Below are 24,861 nucleotides of genomic sequence, written 5' to 3' on the forward strand. Positions count from 1 at the left end.
ATAAAGTCAGATATTATTGTTTTATCCTTGAATTTCCACACAAGCTAGTGTGTGTGTGCGTGTGTGTGTGTGTGTGTGTGTGTGTGTGTGTGTGTCAAAACGGTTTTGAAAACAAAATTCTGCAGAATGCCCAAAAAGGCTTTATTCAGGATTTATTTCCATGTTATAAATGATCGTTATTTGGAAAAGGATCTTAAACTAACACCTAAATTGCATCAGAAGTTTTTCCTCGTGTTCTGCCCGTCTCCCCGTGACACCCGGCTCTCTGTGCGCCGGACCAACGCCGATGGGAGAGCCAGATTGGTTACCACATGGCTGTTATCCAAGAAGAGGCACTTGAGAGTAGACCGCTTGGAGGGAAGCAGCGCAGTCGCAGGTTTTCCATCGCCTGGTGAAACAGCCACCGTCACTGTACAGTCTGGGATCTTCTTTTACGCAGACAAGAGACTTAACAGAACCACTTCACTCAAAACGGATCCAAATTGTTGTCTTTTGCCCCCTTCTCTCCTGTTTTATTCAGTCCCCTCATCAGACTTAACCACCCTGTGTTTTCTAAGGGCATTTGTTAGGGGCCTCATCGCGGGAGCCAAAAGGAGGTTACAGTTTCGTTGGAGACTGGTAAGTGAAGTCGGTCATTTTTAATTTCCATGATCCCCTCTGCTTTATATTTATAATAAATATCACAACACTTCCTGCATGTTCAGTCAGCTGAACGATTCCAACTTAACTAATTATCAACGACTTTTTATTTATTTATTTTTTTGGAGCTGCGTAAAGTGTTCTGGAGAGGATGAGCGATGAGCTGCGTAGCTCCAGGTCCCACAATGGAAGCACAGTGCTGTAGATAAAAGCCTCATCGTTCTGGTTGGAAACCCCCAAAATAGTTTCTTGTCGTGAATTAATTGCTGTTTTCAAGCAAATTGAAGTGAAGTGAGTTTGTGTTGTGCTTCTCTCACTTGAATTTAACTTGTACATACATGTGATCTATTCAGTAGGCGTGGTTTCTCATTGATGGGACAGCTCCATTCATTATCAGATGGCCCACCAATTATATTTATTCCAGTAAAAGTCCGATTTAAAAAGTTTATGCAGTCACCTGTACAAACACTTCCCTTCTCTGTGTCATTTCTCTCAGCAGGCTGCTGGAACATCATGACAGCTGAGAAGAGTGGGCCAGTTATAAATGGCAAACCAGAGGAAGGCAGAGACCCGGAAGGGTCCAACTCCAGTCTTGGCAGCGGGGAATACTACGAGAGAGGCCAGTGGAACAACAAGATTGAGTTTTTCCTGTCTGTGGCTGGAGAAATCATTGGGCTTGGGAACGTCTGGAGGTTTCCATACCTCTGCTACAAGAACGGAGGAGGTGGGGAAGTGTTTCAAATACAGTGTGATTAAATATTATTTACAAAATCAAACATTACTGATGCAAGACAAGCGCTCATATCCTGTATTGCACCAAAAGAAGGTGCAATCCATAATGTGTAATGAAAGAAATGGGCTCCCCCATTAGGCCCTATTAGTCAGCACAGTATGAAAAGGTCATCCTGCAGGAGTGACATCCCAGGGAGCACTTTCATTCAAATGTTGTGACACCTCCTTAGATTAAATTGAGAAGAATAGAATGTGATATATTTTGAAATTACTTTTTCGCTCTTCAATTTTACGTTTTAAACAAATGGTATTTATGTTCTGTATGTATTTTCTTGTGTGTGACACAGGCGCCTTTTTCGTCCCTTATGTGATCTTCTTTGTATGCTGTGGTATCCCTGTGTTTTTCCTGGAGACTGCTCTGGGTCAGTTCACCAGTGAGGGAGGCATCACCTGTTGGAGGAAAGTCTGCCCGCTATTTGAGGGTGAGAATACATCTTGATTTTTTTTCAAGGTGTCAGTGAGTTTTTAATAAGGAAATATGGGGAAAGTACAGACACAATAATTTATATTTTGTAAATGTTACTCACGGGATGGTGTTTCATTCCTTTATTTGTACTTGTTATATCTGTTATAATCTGTAACTCTTTTCAGGTATCGGATATGCAACACAGGTGATTGAAGCTCATCTAAACGTGTACTATATAGTGATCCTTGCCTGGGCCATCTTCTACCTCTTCAACTGCTTCACCACTGAGTTGCCGTGGGCCGGCTGTGGACACTACTGGAACACAGGTAGGAGGGGGAAGACGGCAACCTACAAAGGTTTAATCATTTTTCAAGCAAATTTTTTTTTTTTTTTCAGGAGAAAATAAATTAAGATTTAAATGCTGTTAATACTCCTAATAACACATAATTGTGTATTCACAGAGAACTGTGTTGACTACTACGGAGAAAATGCTACCAACATAACAAACGTCAATGCAACTTCTCCAGTGATTGAATTTTGGGAGTGAGTAAATGTTTTATTGTCTCTACTTCTTTCATGTTGATAGGCTCTTATTGAGAAATCATGTCCTGTTAGTCTCATTACCCAACGTGTGAGGATGATGGCTTTCATCTGTGTGCATATAAAATATTAATGCAGAAGCTTTGTTGTGTCAAACAATTTGTCATTGTCTTCTGCAATGCTGAAAATATGAGCTCCTGACAGCTCCAGACTGTTTCATTGCCCCCCCACATCCTAACGTTCCCCAGTAATTAGTCAGCCCTTTTCATATTTGTGTGTTAACAGGCTCTGGTAGGCCAGCTGTCACCCAGCTGGAACCATGTGTGTGGCAGCAGATCAGACCCTGTCAGTGTGTAATGCTGACCAAACCTCCAGTATCACTGCCAATTGCTATGTTTACACTACTGGAACAAATCTCATGATTCACAACTAGTTATTGTAGTCAGATGGTTAAATTATAATTGTGATCTCTTTATTGAGTCCAAATCACAATTAAAGTTGACATGGGTTTTGCAACAGAGATGAAAACATCAGACGTGTCCAAAGGAAATGGCCAAAGAGCAAACCACCATGCTTCTGGCAAAAGAGCAACAGACCAGGCTGTGTTGAGCCAAAGCCAAGACGAGCTGCTATGTTTTCTACTAAACATAAAGAAATGTCAGAGCATTTTGTTTATGCTACAAAAAATGCTTTTTTGTTTTATCACATGGCTTCAAAGTATGAAACTAAATATATTAAGGAAACTGTGAAAACAAAAATATCTTTGTTATCGTACAATTCTGATGACTTTTCTTCTGCATATAATGATATGGTGCTGCAGTGTGTAGCACTGTCACCTCACAGCAAGAAGGTCCCAGATTTGATCTATTTCTGTGCACTTGGTATGTGTTTGTATTGACCACTCCAAAGGTATGTCCGAAGGTATGAGGTATGGGTGCATGAGCATTTGTTTTTCATGTGGCTCCAAATTCTGCTGGTGACACGTCAAGGACGCACTCTACCCACTCTTGCCCATCACCAGTTGGTATAGGCTACGGCAAAACCGTGACCTGCGCAGATCTAGACTAGATGATTACGGTTGTCTCGTCATCAAGAAAATAGATGGACAGATGGATTATTATGATTTGTAATAATAATAATAATAATAATAATAATAATAATAATGCATTTTTGATAAAGTACTGTCTTTACAATCTTTCAAATGAATTGGGAATATTATTATACACTTACAGTCTGCTGAATGCAGATGTGGAATGGGCTATAGTCATCCTCTTATTAATCTCACAGGATTCAGTAATATGTAATGTTTTTACAAATTCAAATGCAGTAGTACTTTAAAATACATGTAAAACACATTCCATGATTGAGTGTAGCGCAAAATAAAAAAAAGACCTGGAAGGCAAAACAATCTTAAGTGCCGATGATCAATCAGCTCTGCTAGGTATCATAGACAGCAGCAATGTCAGTTCTCAAGCCAATGTACTGTATATTATATTATATTATATTAATGACAGACATTTCATACTAAAAATTGCTTCTTAACTGTAAAGTGACTGAGTTCATCAATCAAACAAATTTTACCCATTTAAAATAACTAAAATTATTTTCATCCATTTCAGCCTTGTAAATAAGCCCCAACCCCAATAACCCCAATAAGCCCCAATGTTTTATCACACAATAGACAAACCTACTTTACTTGTGCATAAATAATTATATTTCAGTTGCATAAACAATGGTACAGTATGAAAACAAATGCAAAAGTCACTAACACGGATGAGCTACATCTGTTGCATCCGTCGCCAACATGTGGGAAAGAATGAGTTGCAGTGTCAACTGATGTTGTATCCATTCCCCAACCTAGTGATGGTGTCCTGAAGCACATCTCACATCTTGAATTTTTGTTCATATGTCAAACAAAAATATGGACAGAGCAATGGCTTGTTTCTCCATTAACTCTTATGTCGAGCAGTTTGTATCTCAAACTACTACTGTACCAGCATGTGACCTAAGATAAATCACACACCTTTTCTGTAACAATGACATAACTGAATGTGAATTCACTGTGTACAAAAATGTAATGTTTACTCATATTAAAACAGATTACATATATTCACAAACATGCACATGTACATTGACACACGTTGGTGTTCATGTCTAGCCTTTTAGGTGACCAGTGGGCTGTGTTTAACCTAGTCTGTGGCCAACCACCAAGAACATGTCAACATGATCAATGGGTGGTCAGTAGCTCTAGGGGTGAACTTGGTGGCAAAGACTTGGCAACATGATGTAGCTCTATGGCCCCGAGTTTTGCTTCTCATCCTTCATCAATGCTGTTGCCTGGATATGCTTAAATAAACAGGAAACATGCCGTTGATTCACCAGGGCCAACAAGCTATATCTTACACCTACACTGTAGGCTTGTCATAGGAAAGAACATTTTATAACTTTAGCTCTGGATTACACTTCAACCATTATTGCAAGCAGACAAGCTGATTAGAGACAAACCTCTTCACTGTGACACCAAGCTGTAGATGGCTGCCATCTGCCTACTGAGCTCCACAAGCACAGCGACATAAAGACAGGCTTGTTGGTTTCTTCACTGGTAAACCATCAAGGTGGTCAGTGGAAGTCATTCCATTATCACTTTATGTTTGAACATGGCATGGGGAGGATGTTGTTTTCCTCCACAGCTTTAATAACCGTGGTTATGCATGTCTCAGTAAAGCCTCTTTCCTTATCAAATGACAAGGTAGAAGATTGTTAATGTGGAACATTTTCCAAGAATTAATGGTTTCTCCAGAAGTAATTCTTAAGTTTCTTACCTTGAATCCTGATTGATAGTTTCCAGGTTTACAGTTTATGTTTCCATGGGTATATCAGAATATACCCATGGAAAATTAAACTGATAGTATATAAAGGTATTGTACTATAATGGGATTTTTTTTATCAGTAATCGCCTGTGTTCTCTGTGCTAAATCAGACGCAGAGTACTGAAGATATCAGATGGTATTGAACACATGGGAGGAATACGTTGGGAGCTGGCCATGTGTCTGGCCTTGGCCTGGTTCATCTGCTACTTCTGCATCTGGAAAGGACCCAAGTCAACAGGCAAGGTGAGAGAGAGCAATTCATGGTTTCTATTCCTTGCATGCTACTTTGCTACTTCTGTCAGGTTTTATTAACCAACACAGTTTTACTCTTCACCTCAAACATGAAAATTTTTTTTCCCTTTTTGCTCTCAAACAAGTTCTTTACACAAAAATGGGCTATCTGCACTACCCACTTCCCTCCCTTAACATTTCCTTTTTAATGTCCTTCTCAAGGCTTTTCTAGCTACCTTGAAGAGGAGAGTAAGGACTTTGCATCTTGCTGCAAGTGCTCGACAGATCTTGACAAAATCATTTCAGATTCAGTGAGCCAGATTGAGTACAGTGATTAACAGATAAAATACATGGATAAAAGAGGTAGAGGAAAAATTTGGAGATATGTTGGTGGAAAAATGAATGGGCTCACATTCTGACTGGACAAAAAAACATAAAGACAGTGTTATCTATATTTCCATGAAGTGTTTTTTTGTGTGTCTGTGAAGTAAGAGTAGAGAGGCTTCTTCATGGCTGGGCTCTTGCAGCCAGTCCAAGACTGATTCCTGCATTCACTAGAGGAAAGAGGAGCATTCATGAGGAGCATGCAGAGTATATCCTCAGCTTTAGCCTCCCCTCTCTCTCTCTTTCTGCCTCTCCTTCTCTCTCTCTCCTGCTATGAGAAATTAACCACAGGTCGCTTGTTGCAAGAGAGAAGCGCTTTCTTCTCCACAAACCCTGCAGCCCATTCAATTCTGACTCTGCTAAGCTGTTTGGTTTTGTTGGCCATTTGTGCCAGCCATTCTTACATTTAAGCCCTCCTGCTAGATTTACGGCGAGGCAGGGACAAGTTTGACCAGTAAATTTGCAGCAGCTTAAATGTTTACCCGTGGTGAGCTGGAAGGAGTATAGGGAACATCAAAAGTTCACGGAGAGACCGAATATTGGCCTTTTTATCTCCAGAGAGATGAAAAGAATAAGGAAGAGAAGGTTTAAGATGCATGATTGTTTTACTTGACAAATTAGAGGAGGGATCTGCTGGGTTAGAAGACAACTTTTCCCACACTTTCCCTGTCGGCCTAGGATTAGCAGAACTTAGTGTGGGCAGTCCCATTCAGCCTCAGATCTTACTGTTAAAGCACCTCCTAATTTATTGTTAAACTTTTCATTCAGGTTTTGAAGGTGCAGGTAGAGAATATTCAATATTAAGCTCTTTATCATGTTAGAATTACCATATGTTGCACACTTTTACAGTATCATGACCAGGAATTTTCAAATAAACCTGTTAGGCATGTTTGAGTGTGAGCGCAGGCTCGTGTATGAATGGTCCACTTACTGTGCTTTATCTGTATCTGTAGTATTGTGAATGAAGTTGTGATGAAGTGTGTGTATGTGTGTGTGGGGGTGGGGGGTGTGGGGGTGAGGGGGTATGCCCTCCTGTTTGTGCTTCAAAGAAAAGCACATTTTCCCACACTGCCAGCATCACTCCTCTGGCCTTCTCATGTGTTAGAGACAGGGCCAGAGTAGCCTTCTTTTCTTTTCAGTCTCCTGGCCCAGCTCTGTTTGTCCTCAATTGGACTTTGACTGGATGCCAGCAAGCCAAGGGATGTGTGTTGCCCGCTTATGCCTTCCAAGAGGCCAGGGTCTTTGTTCAAGTGGTTTCTAAGAGCCTTGAGATGTTGAACACATTTTTGCTATACCTTATAGTTCAGCAAAAATGGAGTGTTGGTTTAATGGTGAGCAGCTGTTAGCTACTACTCTGTGTCATGTCTGCAATTGTGGCTGTGAATCCAGTCCTGTGCATGATACCTTACCAACATGCCTACCAACAAACTGGATATTTGCTACGACTGGCTGTAATATTGGAGAAAACTGCACACTTAGTTGATATAATATCAAACTCAACGTGTAGACTGAGTGATGTAGGTGCAAAAAAGCAGTCAACAGGGTACTGAATGGTGAGTGTTATCAACCTAATAATGCAGATACAAAGGCCTATCAGTGCTAACCAATTAATGACACACCCAACCAAGAACATAGAGGACAGACGACCCAACCAGAAATATGCAGATAAGACTGATGGACTGGGGCTGTCGTATGTTTTGACAAATGCCGCAGAAAGAATGATGAAAGCCTGAGCTAACATGTTTCATGCTACATTCAAATATTCATTCGTCTCGAAGATGTTAGGCTAGGCTGGAGTTTGTCCCAGGTGATCACGAGTGAGAAGCAGGATATATCCTGGACAAGTCACCAGTTCATCACAGGGCCACACTGAAACACACCTACTAACGCTCAGGCTTATACTTACGGACAAGTTATAGTGACACATTGACTTAAGTATCATGTTTTTGGTGGTGGGAGGAAGTTGTAGAACCTAGAGAGAATGTAGAGACTTGGAACACATAAGCCCTAAGTTGAGTCGAACCAAAGACCTTCTTGTTGTGGGGCAACAGCGCTACCCACTGCACCATTGTGCTGCCCAAAAGCAGATATATTAATTTTAAATGCTAACATTAATAAATCCCCAATCAGTCTCAGAAAATCTTAACTACTATGATTAATTTCAGCCAAAATGTACTCAAAATTATGGCAAACAATGTTTCACCTTGTAATCTTTGTAGAACCCAGTGCAAGAGCTGACAGACACCCTGCAGACTCATCAAATTCACATTCATTTATTTCCATGTAAAACACAAAGAACCATTCTCAATCACGTTCATACCTATGATCAGTTTAGAGTAAAATTCACATTTACTGCAAGTGTTTGGTGGTGGAAGAAAAAGCAAAGAACCATGTAGACACAAGGAGAACATGCAAACTTCATAATAATCCCAAGATTTGAGCCCCTTCAAACCTTGTTTCTGTGAGAAACAGTGCCTCCCTCTACACCACCATGTCTTCTTCTCGTAGGTTCTTAAATTTCAATATGGATCTATGTTGTTAAAAATTATAATGACTCGTGGGCGTTACAGTGTTCATCTCTGTCTGTCTGTTTCTCTCTCTCTCTCTTTCTTTCTGTGCATAGTTTCATTTTGTCTTAAGGTGATACCAGGGCTTTGAACCAGAATTTTTAACCGATTTATTCGTTCTGAACAGAAACAGGTTTTTTTACATTTCCGATTTTTCCGATTTTATGCTCCACCCATGAATTGACATTCCTGAATCAGCTAGAATAAAAAAATTTAGTTCCCGAACCAGTTAATAACATTCCTTGTAAAAATAAGTAGTTACGTAGCTTTAGGACTTTTAAACTGGCAGTTAGTTGACATACTGTAGATATGTCCCTACAGTAAACAGGATAACAGCACTGAACGAGTCATGACACAGAGAATGGCAAATCACATGGAGACGGAGAAGTTGCGACTAAAGATGCAACAAAGTTTGTGTATGTCAGAGATCACCACGGAGTGAACACGTGAAGCTCTGAATGAAGCGTCTTGTGATCGGTAAAGAATAGAGAGAAAAAAAATAAACGTCCGGAGCGTTGGAGGAAGTCCACAGAAGGAGATTAATTGTTACAAAGCGCTGGCAGTACGGGGAATTTGGCTCTGAAAATGGCTGCAGACAATTAATATCTAAATCAAACATTTTTTAAGACTGATAGAAAGCAGTGTTTACCTGTTGTGAATATAACAAAATTAGGAGATTGCCTTTTCCTTGACTGCTGGTGATGTGCCTCAACTTCTCTCCGCTCTCATCACGCATTTAGTGAATGACACGAAGTGAAACATGGGGTCAGATATTTTTTTCCAGAACAAAAAAAAAACGGTATTAACCGGTTACAGATGTTTTGAATAACCGATTCTGTTACAAAACGTTAAAAAAAATAACATTATCAGTTTTGTTTCATTTATGGCAAAATACAAGAAGTTTCTGGTTTTTGTTAGTTTTCTGGTTTTTGTTTGTTGGTTTTTTGTTAGTCCAAGATACGTAGTTGCAGCCAGGGCTTTGAACTGGTTCATGGAATGAAAAGAAGCATTTAAAAATAATGTTGAATTTGGAACCACCTATTCTTTAATGGGACTCATATGGATGGATGATAACATTGATACGGTCCGAGCTTTTGCAGGTTAAGATCGTGCTTCGCACTATTTCACTGCAACCAGATTTTGTGTGTATCAAATCAGTCTACATAAGCAGCTACCTCTATAGGTTCTGACTGTAGCTTTGTGTTAACTCTATTTCTCTATGTTCTGTGCATACATTAATGTACCAAATGTGTGCTTGCTTATACTTGCAGGTCGTGTACGTCACAGCTACATTTCCCTATGTGATGTTGTTGATCCTCCTCATCAGAGGAGTGACGTTACCTGGAGCATACGAGGGCATCAAGTTCTACCTCTATCCAGACATTTCCCGACTCTCTGATCCTCAGGTATGCTTTGATATGCTGTCTTCCCAAAACAGCAAAAGCCGCAGGTGAGAAAAATAAGGTTTTGTGCCACGGATCAATGTGGTTGCAGTTTCACTGTGAGATGCTGTTACCTTTGTTCGCGTGTTATGGTCCCACATCCTCCCTCAGAAATCATGGATGGATGTGAAGAGGCACACATGGATCATTTCCCCCTAATGTCCAACTTTTTGGAAAACATTTTTTATTTCAAGTTTAGTTCCTATAAAGTCAGACACATAAATTGCAGCCATAAGTAATTTTGTAACATGTATTAAGTGTAGGTGTTACAGTTGTCAAGTGTGCAGAAGCTAGTGTCCTTGCCTGCAGCAGAAAACACAGCCTTGCATTGTGGCTGCTGTTTCCTTTCTTCCTATTTATACTGATAAAGTAGAAGGACTTCTTTAGAATAAAAATAGCCTACTATTTCATACAGTTATAACCATTTGCATGCATTTTCAAGGATCACTCTTGTTTTAGTGATGCTACTGTGCCTTAATGTGTGACCATGATAATTATCACAGATCTTGCTGCTTATAAGATACTCAAGGATCAGGTTAATAGTCAGCTTTTAGAACAGAAATAAACCATTAGGATTTGATGCTGTTAAAGTTTGTTTTGTTAACACATACCTCGGACATATTTCTTAGACAGACAGACACACAGAGAGATGGATGGATGGACGGGCAGGCAAGTAGGCGGGCTGGCAGGCTTCTTGACCTCATCTAGAAAAGTCAGAAGGATTGGGTCGCTAAGCAACAGTAACACTAGCAAATGTCAGTTGATGCGGCGCCATGACAACGTGAAATAGGAAGGATAAAGAGCAGGAAAGAGAGATCATGTCAGATGCAACAACTGATTAGGAGCTTATGGGTTATGGTTAAGATGGTGAGACTTGCGTGTAATGAAAAATGTTAGGAAATTAAAATCTTCCAGTTAAGTTTCAGTGTTGATTTAGTGTTTCAGAAATAAAATAAATATAGTGGTGAATCTGCGAGTGTTAGGAATGAAGGTTAGCGCTGTTCAATAACGAAAACTTGGGCATGGAAACCAACAGTTATCTCATATGAGCCTCAACATTTGAGTTATTTTTAAAAATGTTTTATTTAGTTTATTTTTTCCCCCGGACATGTTAGTATAACAAACTTCACACCTTCATCACATAACATTAATCACATATTAATTTTAACTTGAAAACCGTTTTTCAAAACCTACATACAGTATAATATCAAACCGAATGTACAACACAATATTAAGTTGACATTTTTTTAGTTTGTTGTGTAATTGCAGATTAGCAGATCATTAAATATGTATCCATTAAAGTATGAATTCACATATTTTACCAAAAGCATATGAATTAATTGTGGATTGTTGATTTGATTGTTAAGATGTTGTTGTTGCTGTTGTGTGGTTTGTCGGGGTTGATTTTTATTCATAATCAGTTCAAAATGAGAAAGGCTTCAGATATTCCAATAAAAGAGTCACATGAGATACAAGAAATGAACTCATTACCTATGACTCCTAATTATTGCAAAATAGAATAGTACCAGTAAATTAAACCCACAAATTTGAAAGTGTTGTGTACCCTGATGACATAATGCAAAACATTTTGCAGCACTTTATTGTACATTAAAATGCAGTGATCTTACAGTGAAGCAGATGGGGAATGAATGAAAAAAATGGACAAAGGCACAGAGAATGAAGGAGGGTGATAAAGAAGTGCTGCTGTTTGACAAAGGAAGACATTACTTCTGACACTAATGTTAAATGAGCTTCCCCAGGGACAATCGGACCTCTGTGGTATTCATCACGAGGTGTGGAGTGAGTGTTTGTGTGTGTGTGTGTGTGTGTGTGTGTGTGTGTGTGTGTGTGTGTGTGTGTGTGTGTGTGTGTGTGTGTGTGTGTGTGTGTGTGTGTGTGTGTGTGTGTGTGTGTGTGTGTGTGCGTGTGTGTGCCTCTCACGCGCTCTTTTACATCCATGAACTTCATCTTGTTTTTCTATACCTTTTCCTTCCCCACTGTCACCCACCTTCTTACCCTTCATTCTGCTCTGTGTATCTCCTCTCTCCACTTTTCTTTCACTTTCATGCACATACTTATTGCTCATTGTTTTTTTTATTTTCTACTTATCATAGACTTTTTCTAATTTCCATTTCCTTCCTTATTTCTAGCATCAGAACAAGTGTTTCCATTAAATAATGCATGTTGTGTTGTGTTTGAAAAGTGACCATGCACAGGTTTGTATTTTGAGGTTTGAGGTACAGCTTAATCACTCAAATGAAATGAATCATTATTGATCACACTGATGCTTCACCTTCACCTCTCTGCTGCTGTCAAGGTGTACTTCACTGGGGGATAACTATAGGATGGAGAAGAAAGCTGGCCTGCATTTTAAGAGATGGCAATGTCAAGGTGCTATGATAAAATTCATCTTTAAATATAGTGTTTAAAAGGCTCAGTCCCTTTTTAACAGAATTGACAGAATTACATTGAATGTCAACATTTTATCTCTTTCAAATTTTACAATGACAAAAATTTTTAAAAAAAAGTTGTTGCTTTTTTCCACATTTGTGCTTTAATTTGATGTTGGAAAAAATGTATTGAAAAATACAGGCTTTTAAAATATTTTTTGTAAAAGTTTTTTCTTCTGCTTAAATCTAGTATCTAAATTTGAAACATGACTCTACAAACATGATGAATTTTTCAATGAAAACATAAAATAATATAATCATTTTTACCCACCCCATGAAAGCGATTAAGCGCCTGTAGATAAAATGAATCGTCTTGTCTACAAAAAATGGATGGATGGATAGATATTTACCCAGATATATTAAGACTCGTCTAATACCTGTGGATCTAATTCATAAAATTTATGTTGCTTGAGGAGCACCTAGATTGGAGCATTTGCATCACAAGAACACAATCTTACAACCAACAGTATCCAGCTTTCACACAGTAGAAGTGTTTCCTGGAGCTACAGTCTCAACACAAATTGGCCAAATTAGGCACAACATCCACAAGTGATTCTCTCCGAGCCTGGGCCTTTAAGGTTTCCCTGTGCTGTGCGACCATCAGCCGAGGGTGAACTAAAGAAACATTAATGAACATTAGGAGAGAAAAGCCTGTTCTTCCACAGGAACAGTCTTGTGTTTGTGAGGTCACAGAAGTTACCGTGGTTACTCCGAAGAGGGAGCGAAGACCGTGCGTTTGTTAATTGTTTATCGGTGAGGAAATGAGATTAGTGCCTGAATGGTGATGGGAGAGAGTTTTCAAAGAGCCATGCTGCATTAAGTTTGAATTCGCTAGACTCCTTGCTATCTTGTGTGTTGTAAGCTCCTGTGCACATTTTACTGCTGTCTCAGTGAAGAATCTTACATGTGTAAATCTGCATGATGCTGGCGAATTACAACAGTGTTACTCATTTACTCATATCAAAATGAATTGGCTAGGATGAAGGAAGGAATGCAGAATTTTCATTATCCTCCAACTGGAATTATCTACAGCTTTATCTTGGGTTTTATATTTTTATCTATTATCTGGTCCACCCATGATACACCTGTGCACATTTCTCTCTATTTCAGCAGGATTTGTTGAGCTGGGCGTGAGTACACTAATTATAGTGAGTATACAATAATTGTGAGAGTTTAAAATAAAACATACATTTCTTATTGTGTAAATCAGTCTAAATAAGCATTTTTGTACATGCATGAATTAGCCTTGATCCAGTTTTGTTAAGTTGATTACTGATTAGAACAGAAAGTTTAAATTCACAGCTCAGAGTGCAAGGACTTCACAATTACACATCTGGACAATTTACGAGCAACAGAAACAAGATGAAAATTAACAATGTGGGTATTTTACTTACGTAGCTTCTACGTTTCGTTTTTAGTGCCTGGTGATAATGTGTTTTAACTTTTTACACTGACGAACTTTACCTTTTATTTGTATTGTTTTGACATGCTTTCACCGCTGGGTCAATGGGTCATTCTGGATATGTCCATTAAACTCATATTGTAGGTACATACAGTATGTATGTAGACCTTTCTGGATGCTTGTGTGAAATAACTTCCTATTTATTCCAAAATTATCACAATACTACTTTGATGTTTTTATAAAATTATATTAAAATGGGTTTCATAGGGTAGTTTGAAATTTGACGAGCAGCAGATTTTCATACAGTACAACTCATTTTGATGCTACTGCTACCAAAGTTAATAGACATGCAGTAATTTCTTCACAGCTGACATGCAGAATAGAACCAACCAAAATGTCGATTAGTCTCTGCTGGGCGTGATATTTTTAACTAACCTGACCAATGTATTCAATGAGCTTAATCTAAAGCTGCAAGGAAATGACTCAGTTAATGCAATCAAAAAAAAAAAAAAAGCTGCAACGGTATGATTTTGGGATTTTCCAAATCCTCACATCAGAGCTAGACAAAAAGCGTGAAAGCGTGAGTGCAAGTTGAGAGTACACGCTACAAAAAATAAATTGACAAGTCTATGTCAGCCTTTTCTTTACTTGAGCCCACCACCACATTTATTTACTATCTATTTCTGCAAGATTTTTGAGGTTGATTCACTCGCCACACTGTTTCATCTGAACTTGTCTGGTGTGGACAAGTTGACATTCACCGTCATACATGGCTCATGGACAGTTCTGGAACTTACTCACAAAGGAAACGTATGTAAACATGGGGAAATGTGCTGCCTCATTGATTGCATTATTCAGCTTCACTTATATGACTTATAGTCTCTTCCCTCATGAAGAATATTAAATCCAAATACTCCCACTATGACTGATAATCTGCTTGACGCTGGGTAGCAGCAGCTACTGTCCAGACAATGAATGCAACTATGGCTGATTTGTTTCAGTTCTCAACAAGGCAGCTTACCACAAAACAAACTTAATCCAAGACAAAAATTGCAATGTATGCCCAAAAATGGCGGAACCAAATACAGCAAGTGAGTGCAGAAAATGAATGTATTCACAAGCCCCTGCTATATAAATTCATTCAGTTAAAGTTAATAACAAATTTTCTAACAGTTGATGTTTTATCAACACCACTAACTTCTTTCTATTTTTTACTTTAAGCATAGTTAGTTATCAAAAATAATTTACCTTCGTGCCATCAAAATCATTTCAGATTTTTAAAACAGTCATGCTAGTATGGCCCATGAATAACGCAGTTCTAATTTTATTTGTTTCACATATTGAGTCGTAACACCACCACAGTACGAGAGATCTCAGTCTCGACTGTTTTCTGTTATTTAATACATATGAAAATGTCCATAGTGTTTGCTTGTGGACTATCTAAACATTTTAGATAGTTTAAGCTTCAACAGAGAAATCTTATTGACAACCCATTTAATTTTCAACTGTACTTCCAACAGTACAGTTTAATCTGCATCAAACACAAGGAAAGGATGGGGTGGAGTAAAGCAGGGACTGGAACGTTTAAAAAAATTTAGGATGCCACTCAATGATTCAGCAGGGAATGGAAATGTTGAGCTGTGCTATAATTTCATTTTAAACTCACTCACATGAGGGAGATGGGGTAACAAAATAAAAATGAGCTTTTATTAGGGAAGATAAGCACTCACCTCTTGGATCACAATTGTTCACTAGAGTTTCATGTTGTTGGTGTTGGTCTCATATTATTGACGTTGGATTCCATCTAGTTGTTGTCAGTGTTGTTTGTTTTCATGTTGACTCTAAGAACATTTTTGAATGTTTTCTTTTATGCTTGTCTTTATGTTAAGGAAGGTTTTTTGCATTGTTAACATTAAATTGTCAGATAATGTCCTATGTTTTACACAGCACCCTAATGCTTTTGCAGTATGGTTGTAAATGAATTTTTATTTTGTTTTTTTTTCCAACTTTTTTTCTGGTGGCTGTGCTCACTTTTCCTTCAGGTGTGGGTGGATGCAGGAACCCAGATCTTTTTCTCTTATGCCATCTGTTTGGGTTGTCTCACTGCTCTGGGAAGTTATAATGCCTATGACAATAACTGCTACAGGTAGGAATGTCTTCTATTCACTGTATACTCCTACATAAAGAATATAATACATGTAAGCCTATTGATAGGAATGAATGAACTGACACTTTCTACTTCATTTAAGCTTCATCACACAATAAACTTATACATGAGACACAGTAGTCAGAGACCCCATAGCCTCCACCTGATACTCCAGTGACAACTCCAACACTGAGTGTGGTCCTTATTTCTTTTTGTCCTGTTCCTTAGGGATTGCATCATGCTGTGTTGTCTGAACAGTGGCACCAGCTTTATGGCAGGTTTTGCTATCTTCTCTGTGCTGGGTTTCATGGCTTATGAACAAAATGTTCCTATTGAGGCTGTCGCAGAATCTGGTGAGACAAACAGTCATGTTTCTGAATAGAAATCTGAATAAGGACCAACTTGTGGCCATGAAGAAAACAATATTTCATGCTATGTCTAAAGCAAGTACTGTAGAAGAAAGAAAGCTAGTCTGAGGCTTTGTGCATTCATCCACCATGCTGAGTATGAATGATAAACACAGACAGTTATATAACTCTTTGCACGTCACCTAGGCTCTCAGACCAATGCATTATGATTTATTCAAGTCAGTATGAATGATTTAGTGACAGAGCAAGAGAATTTAAATGTTTCTCTCAGTGCATGGTGAGGGCAGTGTTTAACGTATTAAATTATAGGTTATAAAGGTGTTTTACCAAATGATTTTGTTAAATAAGATACCAGGAGGTGTTCAGATATTTATGCCTCCCTAAGATTTACTCCCCTTCACGGAGACACTGCTTACACATTGATTTTTTTCATGGTTATTGCAGTTACTATGTAAGTTAATGAACTTAAAGTACTAAAGGTTTTCTAACTTCTGATAGAAATGTTCCATTAAACTGGACTAAGAGACCTATAACATAGAATGTAAATAATAATACAAAGAAGTAAACAAAACACCTTATATAGAAGAAACAAAAACTAAGGAGGAAGGAAGACTTCAGAAAGTTTTAGAAGGGAAAGTAAAATAAATAAGTGACTTACAAAACTAAAAACACAGGATAATATGTAAAAGTGACAATAACTGTAAGGCAGAGCTTTCAAAACAACCAAAAGGATAGTAATGTGTTAGTTCAAATGAACTTCATACGCACCTTCCTATGGGCACACCATAAAACAAACAATAGGCAAAGTTAAATATGCACGTAGAAATTTTACAGTCATCTTACTTAAAAAACATAACAACCCAAATTTATGAAAGGTGTAATTAAAGTTGAGAGCTTCACTCTCCTTCTTCTATTTGACTGATATTAAAGATTAATTTTTGTGACGCAGGTCCTGGTCTTGCATTCATTGCATACCCTAAGGCTGTTACTATGATGCCTCTGTCCCCTCTCTGGGCCTGTCTCTTCTTCATGATGCTCATCTTCCTTGGTCTGGACAGTCAGGTGAGACGGAATGCTATTATTTTGTTCATGTTATAAAGATATTTGACAAAAAAGCCTATGTTAGTATGAATATAAACTAAATCAGGTGAAGGCTGTTTTGAGTCTTATCTGTATATAAAACATTGATTAATGGATAACAATTATGTATCAGTAATGTGTAGAGGTATTCCTCAACTTACAAATATTCAGAGATACAAACGCGTGCTGCCATATCCGATGTCCTGTGGTTCTGCTTTCGTCCGCTGGAGCGGCACCGCTTCGTTCGCGCATCTCGAACACTCGTCTCTCCCTCTGGTTCTAGTTTTTCTTTTTTGTGCTGCTCACAAATGCTCACTTCTGCCCTTAGTCTAGCTTCCACTACTCTTTCCCATAACTTAATTGTAAGGCTCATCAGCTTTATTCCTCCATAGTTGCCACAACCCTGTACGTCTCCCTTGTTCTTAAAAATGGGCACCAGCACACTTCTCCTCCATTCCTCAGGCATCTTCTCACTATCTAAGATCCTGTTGAACAACCCAGTCAGAAACTCTACTCCCACCACTCCTAGACACTTCCAAACCTCTACAGGTATATCATCAGGACCGACTGCCTTTCCACTCTTCATCCTCTTCAATGCCCTCCTCACTTCATTCTGACTAATCTTTGCTACTTCCTGGTCCACAGCAGTCACCTCTTCTAGTCTTTGTTCTCTCTCATTTTCCACATTCATCAACTCTTCAAAGTACTCTTTCCATCTTCCAATCACGCTACTGACACCTGTCAATATACTTCCATCCCTATCCTTAATCACCCTAACCTGCAATGTCCTTCCCATCTCTGTCTCTCTGTCTTGCCATCCTGTAGAGATCAGTCTCTCCCTCCTTACTGTCAAACCTAGCATCAAAGTCATCATAAGCCCCTTGTTTGGCCTTTGCTACCTCTACCTTCAACTTACGCTGCATCTCCCTGTACTCCTGTCTACTCTCCTCATTCCTCTCAGCGTCCCACTTCCTCTTAGCTAACCTCTTTCTCTATATACACTCCTGTACCTCCTCATTCCATCACCAAGTCTCCTTATCTACTTTCCTTCTGGATGACACACCAAATACTCTCCTACCTGTCTCCCTGATCACATTAGCTGTAGTTGTCCAGTCATCTTGAAGCACCTCCTGACCACCCAGAGCCTGTCTTAACTCCTTCCTAAAAGTCATGCAACACTCATCCTTTTTCAGCTTCCACCATTTCATCCTCTGCTCTGCCTTTCCCCTCTTCATCTTCCTCACCACCAGAATCATCCTACACACCACCATCCTATGCTGTTTGGCTACACTCTTTCCTACCACTACTTTGCAGTCACTGATCTTCTTCAGATTACACCGTCTACACAAGATGTAGTCTACCTGTGTGCTCCTACCTCCACTCTAATAGGTCACCCTATGTTCCCACCTCCTCTGGAAGAAAGTATTCACTATAGCCATTTCCATGCTTTTTGCAAAGTCAACCACCATCTGTACTTCTGCGTTCCTCTCCTGGATACCAAACCTGCCCATCACCTCCTCATCACCTCTGTTTCCTGTTCCAATATGTCCGTTGAAGTCTGCACCAATGACAACTCTCTCACTTTTAGGTATTCTCTGCATCACTTCATCAAAAGTCCAACCAGAATTTCTCCTTCTTCTCCAGCTCAAATCCTACCTGTGGAGCATACCCAACATTGAAAATCACACCTTCGATTTCTAGCTTCAGACTCATCACTCTATCTGACACTCTTTTTATTTCCACGACATTACTAACAAACTCCTCCTTCAACATAGCTCCTACTGCATTTCAATCAATCAATCAACTTTTATTTATATATTGCTTAATAACATCTGAAGACATTTCAAAGCACTTTACAGATAGAAAGCCAACAACAGATAGAAAGCCAACAATCCCCTCCAGAGCAAGCATAAGCGGCGTAAGCGGGGAAAAACTCCCTCATTGAGGTGTTTTTTCTGTCTTCATTTCTCTTCCTATCTACACCATGATAGAACAACTTGAACCCTGCTCCTAAACTTCTAGCCTTGCTATCTTTCCACCTGGTCTCCTGGACACACAGTATGTCTACCTTCTTCCTCAGCATCGTGTCAACCAACTCTCTACCTTTTCCTGTTCCAACAGTCAACATCTCTAGTCTGCGTCCTATACTCTTGGTGTTTCTCTTCTCTCTCTTCCTACGAACACACTTTCCTCCTCTCCTTCTTTGACCAATTTCCATCGGCACCCTGTAGGTGAACAGCACCAATGGCGGTCGTTGTTAACCCGGGTCTCGACCGATCCGGTATGGAAGTCATATGTTCGATTCGCATATTGATTTGGCATAAGTTATACGTCGGATGCCCTTCCTGACACAACCCTCTGTATTAATTTGGGAGGTTTGGGAGCGGCACAATAAGACACTGGCTTGTGCCCTGTTGCGGCTACGTTCTTTAAAGGGGCTTTATATCTTGGCATTTTCAAGCTCATAATATTGAAGATAATTTGGTAAATGTTCTTGTTATTTTATTTGGAAACTAAGCAAGGCAGCGTAATAAATGCATTAATCTTACAATATAAATTACAATTTAATCTGATGTCAGGCTGTGAGTGTTAGATTATAAAACAATTAACTGACCAGATGCATTTGCAGTACAGTAATGATATTATGTTTAATCCTAATTATGATGTGTTTCATTGTTTTTCTGACAAATTAATAACAAACATCCCAAAGGAGAAGAGTACAAATAGTCAAGTACTAAAAGAGCGATGACAGTTAGTATATGGTCAAACAGTATCCAGAAAAACTAAAAAAAAAAAATCCATGAGGAATAACATGTGCACTAGATTATTTGTTTGTGTGTATCTTTTTTGTTATTAATTTCTACTTTTTACATGTCAGAACCAATTTTTGATTTTTTTTTTTCTCAGTTTGTGTGTGTGGAGAGTTTAGTGACAGCTGTGGTAGATATGTACCCAGAGACCTTCAGGAGAGGCTACCGAAGAGAGGGGCTGATATTGGGCATGTCTGTGGTGTCTTTCTTCATAGGACTCATCATGTGTACAGAGGTAAGGCACAATCTATCTATCTCTCTCTCTCTCTCTCTCTCTCTCTCTCTCTCTCTCTCTCTCTCTCTCTCTCTACCTATCCAACCATCCATCCATCTTGCTTTCTGTCTGTCTACCTGTCTGTCTACCTGTCTGTCTGTGTCTGTCAGTCTGTCTGTCCTCAAGCGCAATCATCGTCATCTTTATCATCATCATCATCAAGTCAGTGATGAGAAGCAGTCAGTAAACAGGATAAGTAGCAGCAATCCCATTTTTAGACACTGTTTGGATCTACTACATCAAGTTAATTGATTTGATCCAGAGGATATCATGTGATCCACCGCTTTCCATTTGTCAGTATGTAAGACATGAAAGCTACTCCAGATATCATTTATTCCATTGGGTACTTCATTTTTGATTCTAAAGCTGTAGAACAGTCTGCATATCAGCTGTCTGCACATCTCTGCTGTCCTCTGAAAACCTTTTATCTTAATGTAGTAACAATGGAAGACAATCTGGGTCCTCACTATCAGGAGGTCCTTCGTCCTCTAAAAGCTTTTCTCATGTCCATATGCACTGCTCTCACTGAACAACATGCTATTCGGTTCTCCCCACAATGGCCAAGAAACCAGGAAACTATATCCTGCAATAACCTGTGATTAATTTCGGACAAATTGTTAGATCAGACTCATATTTGTGGTTTTAATGATGCTGAAACAGACTTATGACAGACTTTTTTCATTCCTTTAGGGGGGGATGTACGTCTTCCAGCTCTTTGACTCATACGCTGCTAGCGGGATGTGTTTACTGTTTGTGGCCATATTTGAGTCCATATGTATCGGCTGGATATACGGTAAGCTAAGAGTCTCAAGAGCTTTCAAAGAAATACTCTGAGCTGCAATCATCTTTCTTCTCTGCCCTCTGCTGGGGACTGAGCTCAGACACATGCGTCACTCACTTTTTTGAAGGGATGTTTTTAAATGATGTCTAAAAAACATTATATGCCATTACAGTACTGTGAAATGTTGCTATTTTTATGTCATATCCTGCTGAAACATAATTAAATTTTTTATGTAGATTTGTGGGAAGAAGACAGACCTATCTAAGGTCCTCTGGCCTTAGGCGCTGTTTGTTTTTAGGATTAGACATGTTGACAATAAATCCCCTGAATTAGAAAGTTTTATATGAAGCAATGAAGTTTGAAGATGTTTTGTTATCTACAGTCAGTCAGCAGCCCTGTTCAAAGAGCCTTACCCTGTCAAAATACATCAGTCATGTCATTATTTTGACATCACACGTATTTATATTTCAGGTAGTGACAGATTCTACTTGAATATTGAGGACATGATTGGCTACAAACCTGTCTTCTTCATCAAATGGTGCTGGATGATCCTGACCCCAGGAATCTGTGCTGTGAGTCTCACTGAAAATCCAAAGATCAGCTTTAGCATGAAAGAGAGCCAGCAGTGATTTGTTTGAGCAATTAAATAGATTTTGGGATCCACGTCATGAGTCTTGTTTAATGTTGAAATTCCGTTGCCTGTAATTTCTCAGTTAACAGGGATTGTATACCACACAATTTAACCAGATATGTTTGACTTAACTCAGGATTTAAGAGAAAGATTAAAGAAGAATAAATTGATTTCGTTAGTTTTACATGAATACAAAAAGAATGTTATGCGGTCTTATATTTACCAGGCCAGAACCATACCAATTCTGAATATGAAGTATTTCACATTTAGTCGTTTCTTTCTCATTTCAGTAATATGTAAAATGAAATGTTATTTCTGGTCTCTTTCAGGGAATTTTTCTGTTCTTCTTGATTAAGTATAAACCACTGAAGTACAACAATGTTTACACCTACCCAGACTGGGGCTATGGTATTGGCTGGTTCATGGCCTTATCCTCCATGGTCTGCATCCCTCTTGGGATTATCTGGATGATTTGGAAGACTCCTGGGACCTTCTCTGAGGTTAAAAAAGCATACAAGGACAAGTTTTAGTGGGTTATTATAGACCCATGCCTCATCCTTCCGCTAATGTTTGTGGAAATTTGTGTAATTGGGGAAAATTGTCAAAAACAAATATTGAAACGTACCTGGACTTGCTCCGAATTTAAAGGAGTTCTTATTCTATGAAATCCAGTTTCTTTTGCATAATCAGACAATCCGACAAACAAATTACACTGATAGTAATTTGTGCTCATCTTGAATGAAATCAAAATTAAATGAAAAATCAGAACATTTTTGTTTTGTGATTATAGATAATTGAAAAAAATGAGAGATGATAGATTGCCTCAGATTGCCAGATAGACAGTTTTATATTCAGCATATCACAGCAGCTTTTCGGTTTTCTTAACCGCTGATTGTTTTGTTATGTTCTTACACATACCTAGAAGACATGTTTTAGTTTCATATAGTTTGTTACATACTGTATTTTTTTTAGAAGTTTCTCAGTGCTTCTTCATTCACTTTGATGCTTCTATAGTCAGTTTAAGAAGTGATACATGGATAATCTTGGTGCTGCTATTTCCAAGATTCATTCTCATTCCTCTCTGTTGTTGCTCTCTGCAGAGAATGAAGAAGCTGACAACTCCCAGCAAGGATCTGAAAATGAGAGGAAAACTTGCTGCCCTCAGTCCCTATGCTGCCAATGATGCAAAATTGAAGGCTGATGGTAAAATATCCACTATCTCAGAGAAGGAGACACATTTCTAAGAAATCAAGCTTCCTGCTATCTTCATAAGCTCAGTGAATGAAAGAAGCAAGCAACAACAGCATTACCACCACAATACAAAACAGGAAATGAAAACAAATGACTGGAAGCATTGATTTTGTTTTGTAAAAAAAAAAAAAAGAAAAGAAAAGAAAAGAAAAATGTCACATAGTCTGTTTCTGTTTTGCACAAACATTCATAACAAGTTTGTTCTCAGTTGACTAAAAGAACTGTTTTCTCTTTTCTAACCATTAATATTTTAAATCTGTTTTATGACAAGGAACATGAGGATACTATGGTTAAAACCTGGTACCTTATAAGTATTGGTCACACTATTGTCTGGACCTTTAGAGAAATACCAATGTGTTATGTTGTAAATGTCATTCACTGTACATTTATTGTGCTCTGGTTCTATTTGGTACGAGGCGCCCAAACATGACTAGGATTTAGCAACTTGGGGACCACTCTACATTGTTTTTTCTGTGAAGAGAGGATTTTGTCTTTGTACTTAGGCTATAGGGCAGCATAAATATGAATTGAGTTGTATATAGAGTTTTATCATTTACATTTACCAATACCTGAACTAGATGAAATTGAAAAGCCTGCAGGAGCATTTTTAAGGCCTTCAGTGATTCCTGTTTACTTGAATTCATTGTCATTGAACCACATGGAAGAAATAATATAACTCGATAAAGTGAATGATATCCTTACGTTTTTGATTACTGTGTGAGGACATTTGAATCCTCAGGGGTTAGATGGATTTCCAGCATTCAGCGTTTAAATTTTTCATTAAATTATTTTCATTTTCTATTTCCAGTTTTGAAATATAACTATCAGAGAACTACTCACAGAATGAGTCTAAAACTACACCTCTCTCCTTCAGATTTCCTCCTGTTAGTTGTCATTTCATAGTAACTGTGCAGAGCCTAACACAGAGTGACAGACACACATGCTTTCATCCCTGCAGTTTTACCTCTTTCTATACTTGTGTTAAAATTAAACTTGCTTCTTATTTTCATTCATTTTATTCTTCTTCCCTTTATCCTGTTGTCTATTTTTCTTCTGTCCCTTCCCCTCATCTTCACCTTCAACCTGTGCTCATCTTTTACTGTCCAGTCCTGCTTTTCTGTTTGCCCAATGATACAGACCTGTGTGTCACTTGTAGTCTCACTGTTTGTGTCTTTACTTCTCTGGCCTTTTAGTTTGCTTTGTTCACCTTTAAAGGAGTGGCCAGTCTGCCCATGTAATTATAGTGACAGTAAATGAGCTGGTCTCGTTGTTGGATCAGTCCATCACAACTTCATTCACCCGATTCATGCCAGTCGTCCTACCTCTCTTCTTGCTTTGGCCGACTTTATTTGCCTTCCCTTCCTTTCTTCCCACTCTCCTTGTTTCCTGATGAAAAAATTATTTCTCCCTACTGTTTTTCAGGAGGAGGCAGTGAGAGAAGGGAAGGAAATAGGGGGATGATCAGTTGAGGAAATGTGTGATGGATTAAGTAATGAGGGAAATCAAGGAAGTAATTAGTGACTGCAGCCCCTTCTGTCTAAACTGCAACATCCTCTTAAACATGTGATTGGTCCCTCTGGTGTGGTTGCATTATGACATGGTTATCTCCTCACTGATGTTTGTGCAAAGCTAATAATTGTGTGTGCATCAGAAATTGTAGCCTGCTGTTTAACACTTATCACATTGATGTATATTTTTACATTTCTATCTAGAAATATGTGGTCTATTCTTGAGATGAAATTGTTTTAAGAGAAATACTGTATTAAAAAGAATATGCCCTTGTTTTGACTTTTGATA

The 24,861-nt window shown here is 38.7% G+C and overlaps 1 protein-coding gene across 1 annotated transcript; it reads left to right on the top strand.

Moving 5' to 3' along the window:
• Positions 1-438: 438 nt before the first annotated feature.
• slc6a11b (solute carrier family 6 member 11b) lies at positions 439-24,861 on the top strand. Its single transcript, XM_068314721.1, has 15 exons — positions 439-618; positions 1,136-1,363; positions 1,719-1,853; positions 2,023-2,163; positions 2,299-2,380; positions 5,358-5,490; positions 9,701-9,835; positions 15,766-15,869; positions 16,098-16,222; positions 17,187-17,299; positions 20,225-20,362; positions 21,092-21,194; positions 21,654-21,754; positions 22,143-22,313; positions 22,914-24,861. The coding sequence occupies exons 2-15, from the start codon at positions 1,153-1,155 to the stop codon at positions 23,055-23,057; spliced, it is 1,836 nt and encodes a 611-aa protein (XP_068170822.1). The 5' UTR covers positions 439-618; positions 1,136-1,152; the 3' UTR covers positions 23,058-24,861.

Source organism: Antennarius striatus, chromosome 5, assembly GCF_040054535.1.
Source record: "Antennarius striatus isolate MH-2024 chromosome 5, ASM4005453v1, whole genome shotgun sequence".
Lineage (NCBI taxonomy): Eukaryota > Metazoa > Chordata > Actinopteri > Lophiiformes > Antennariidae > Antennarius > Antennarius striatus.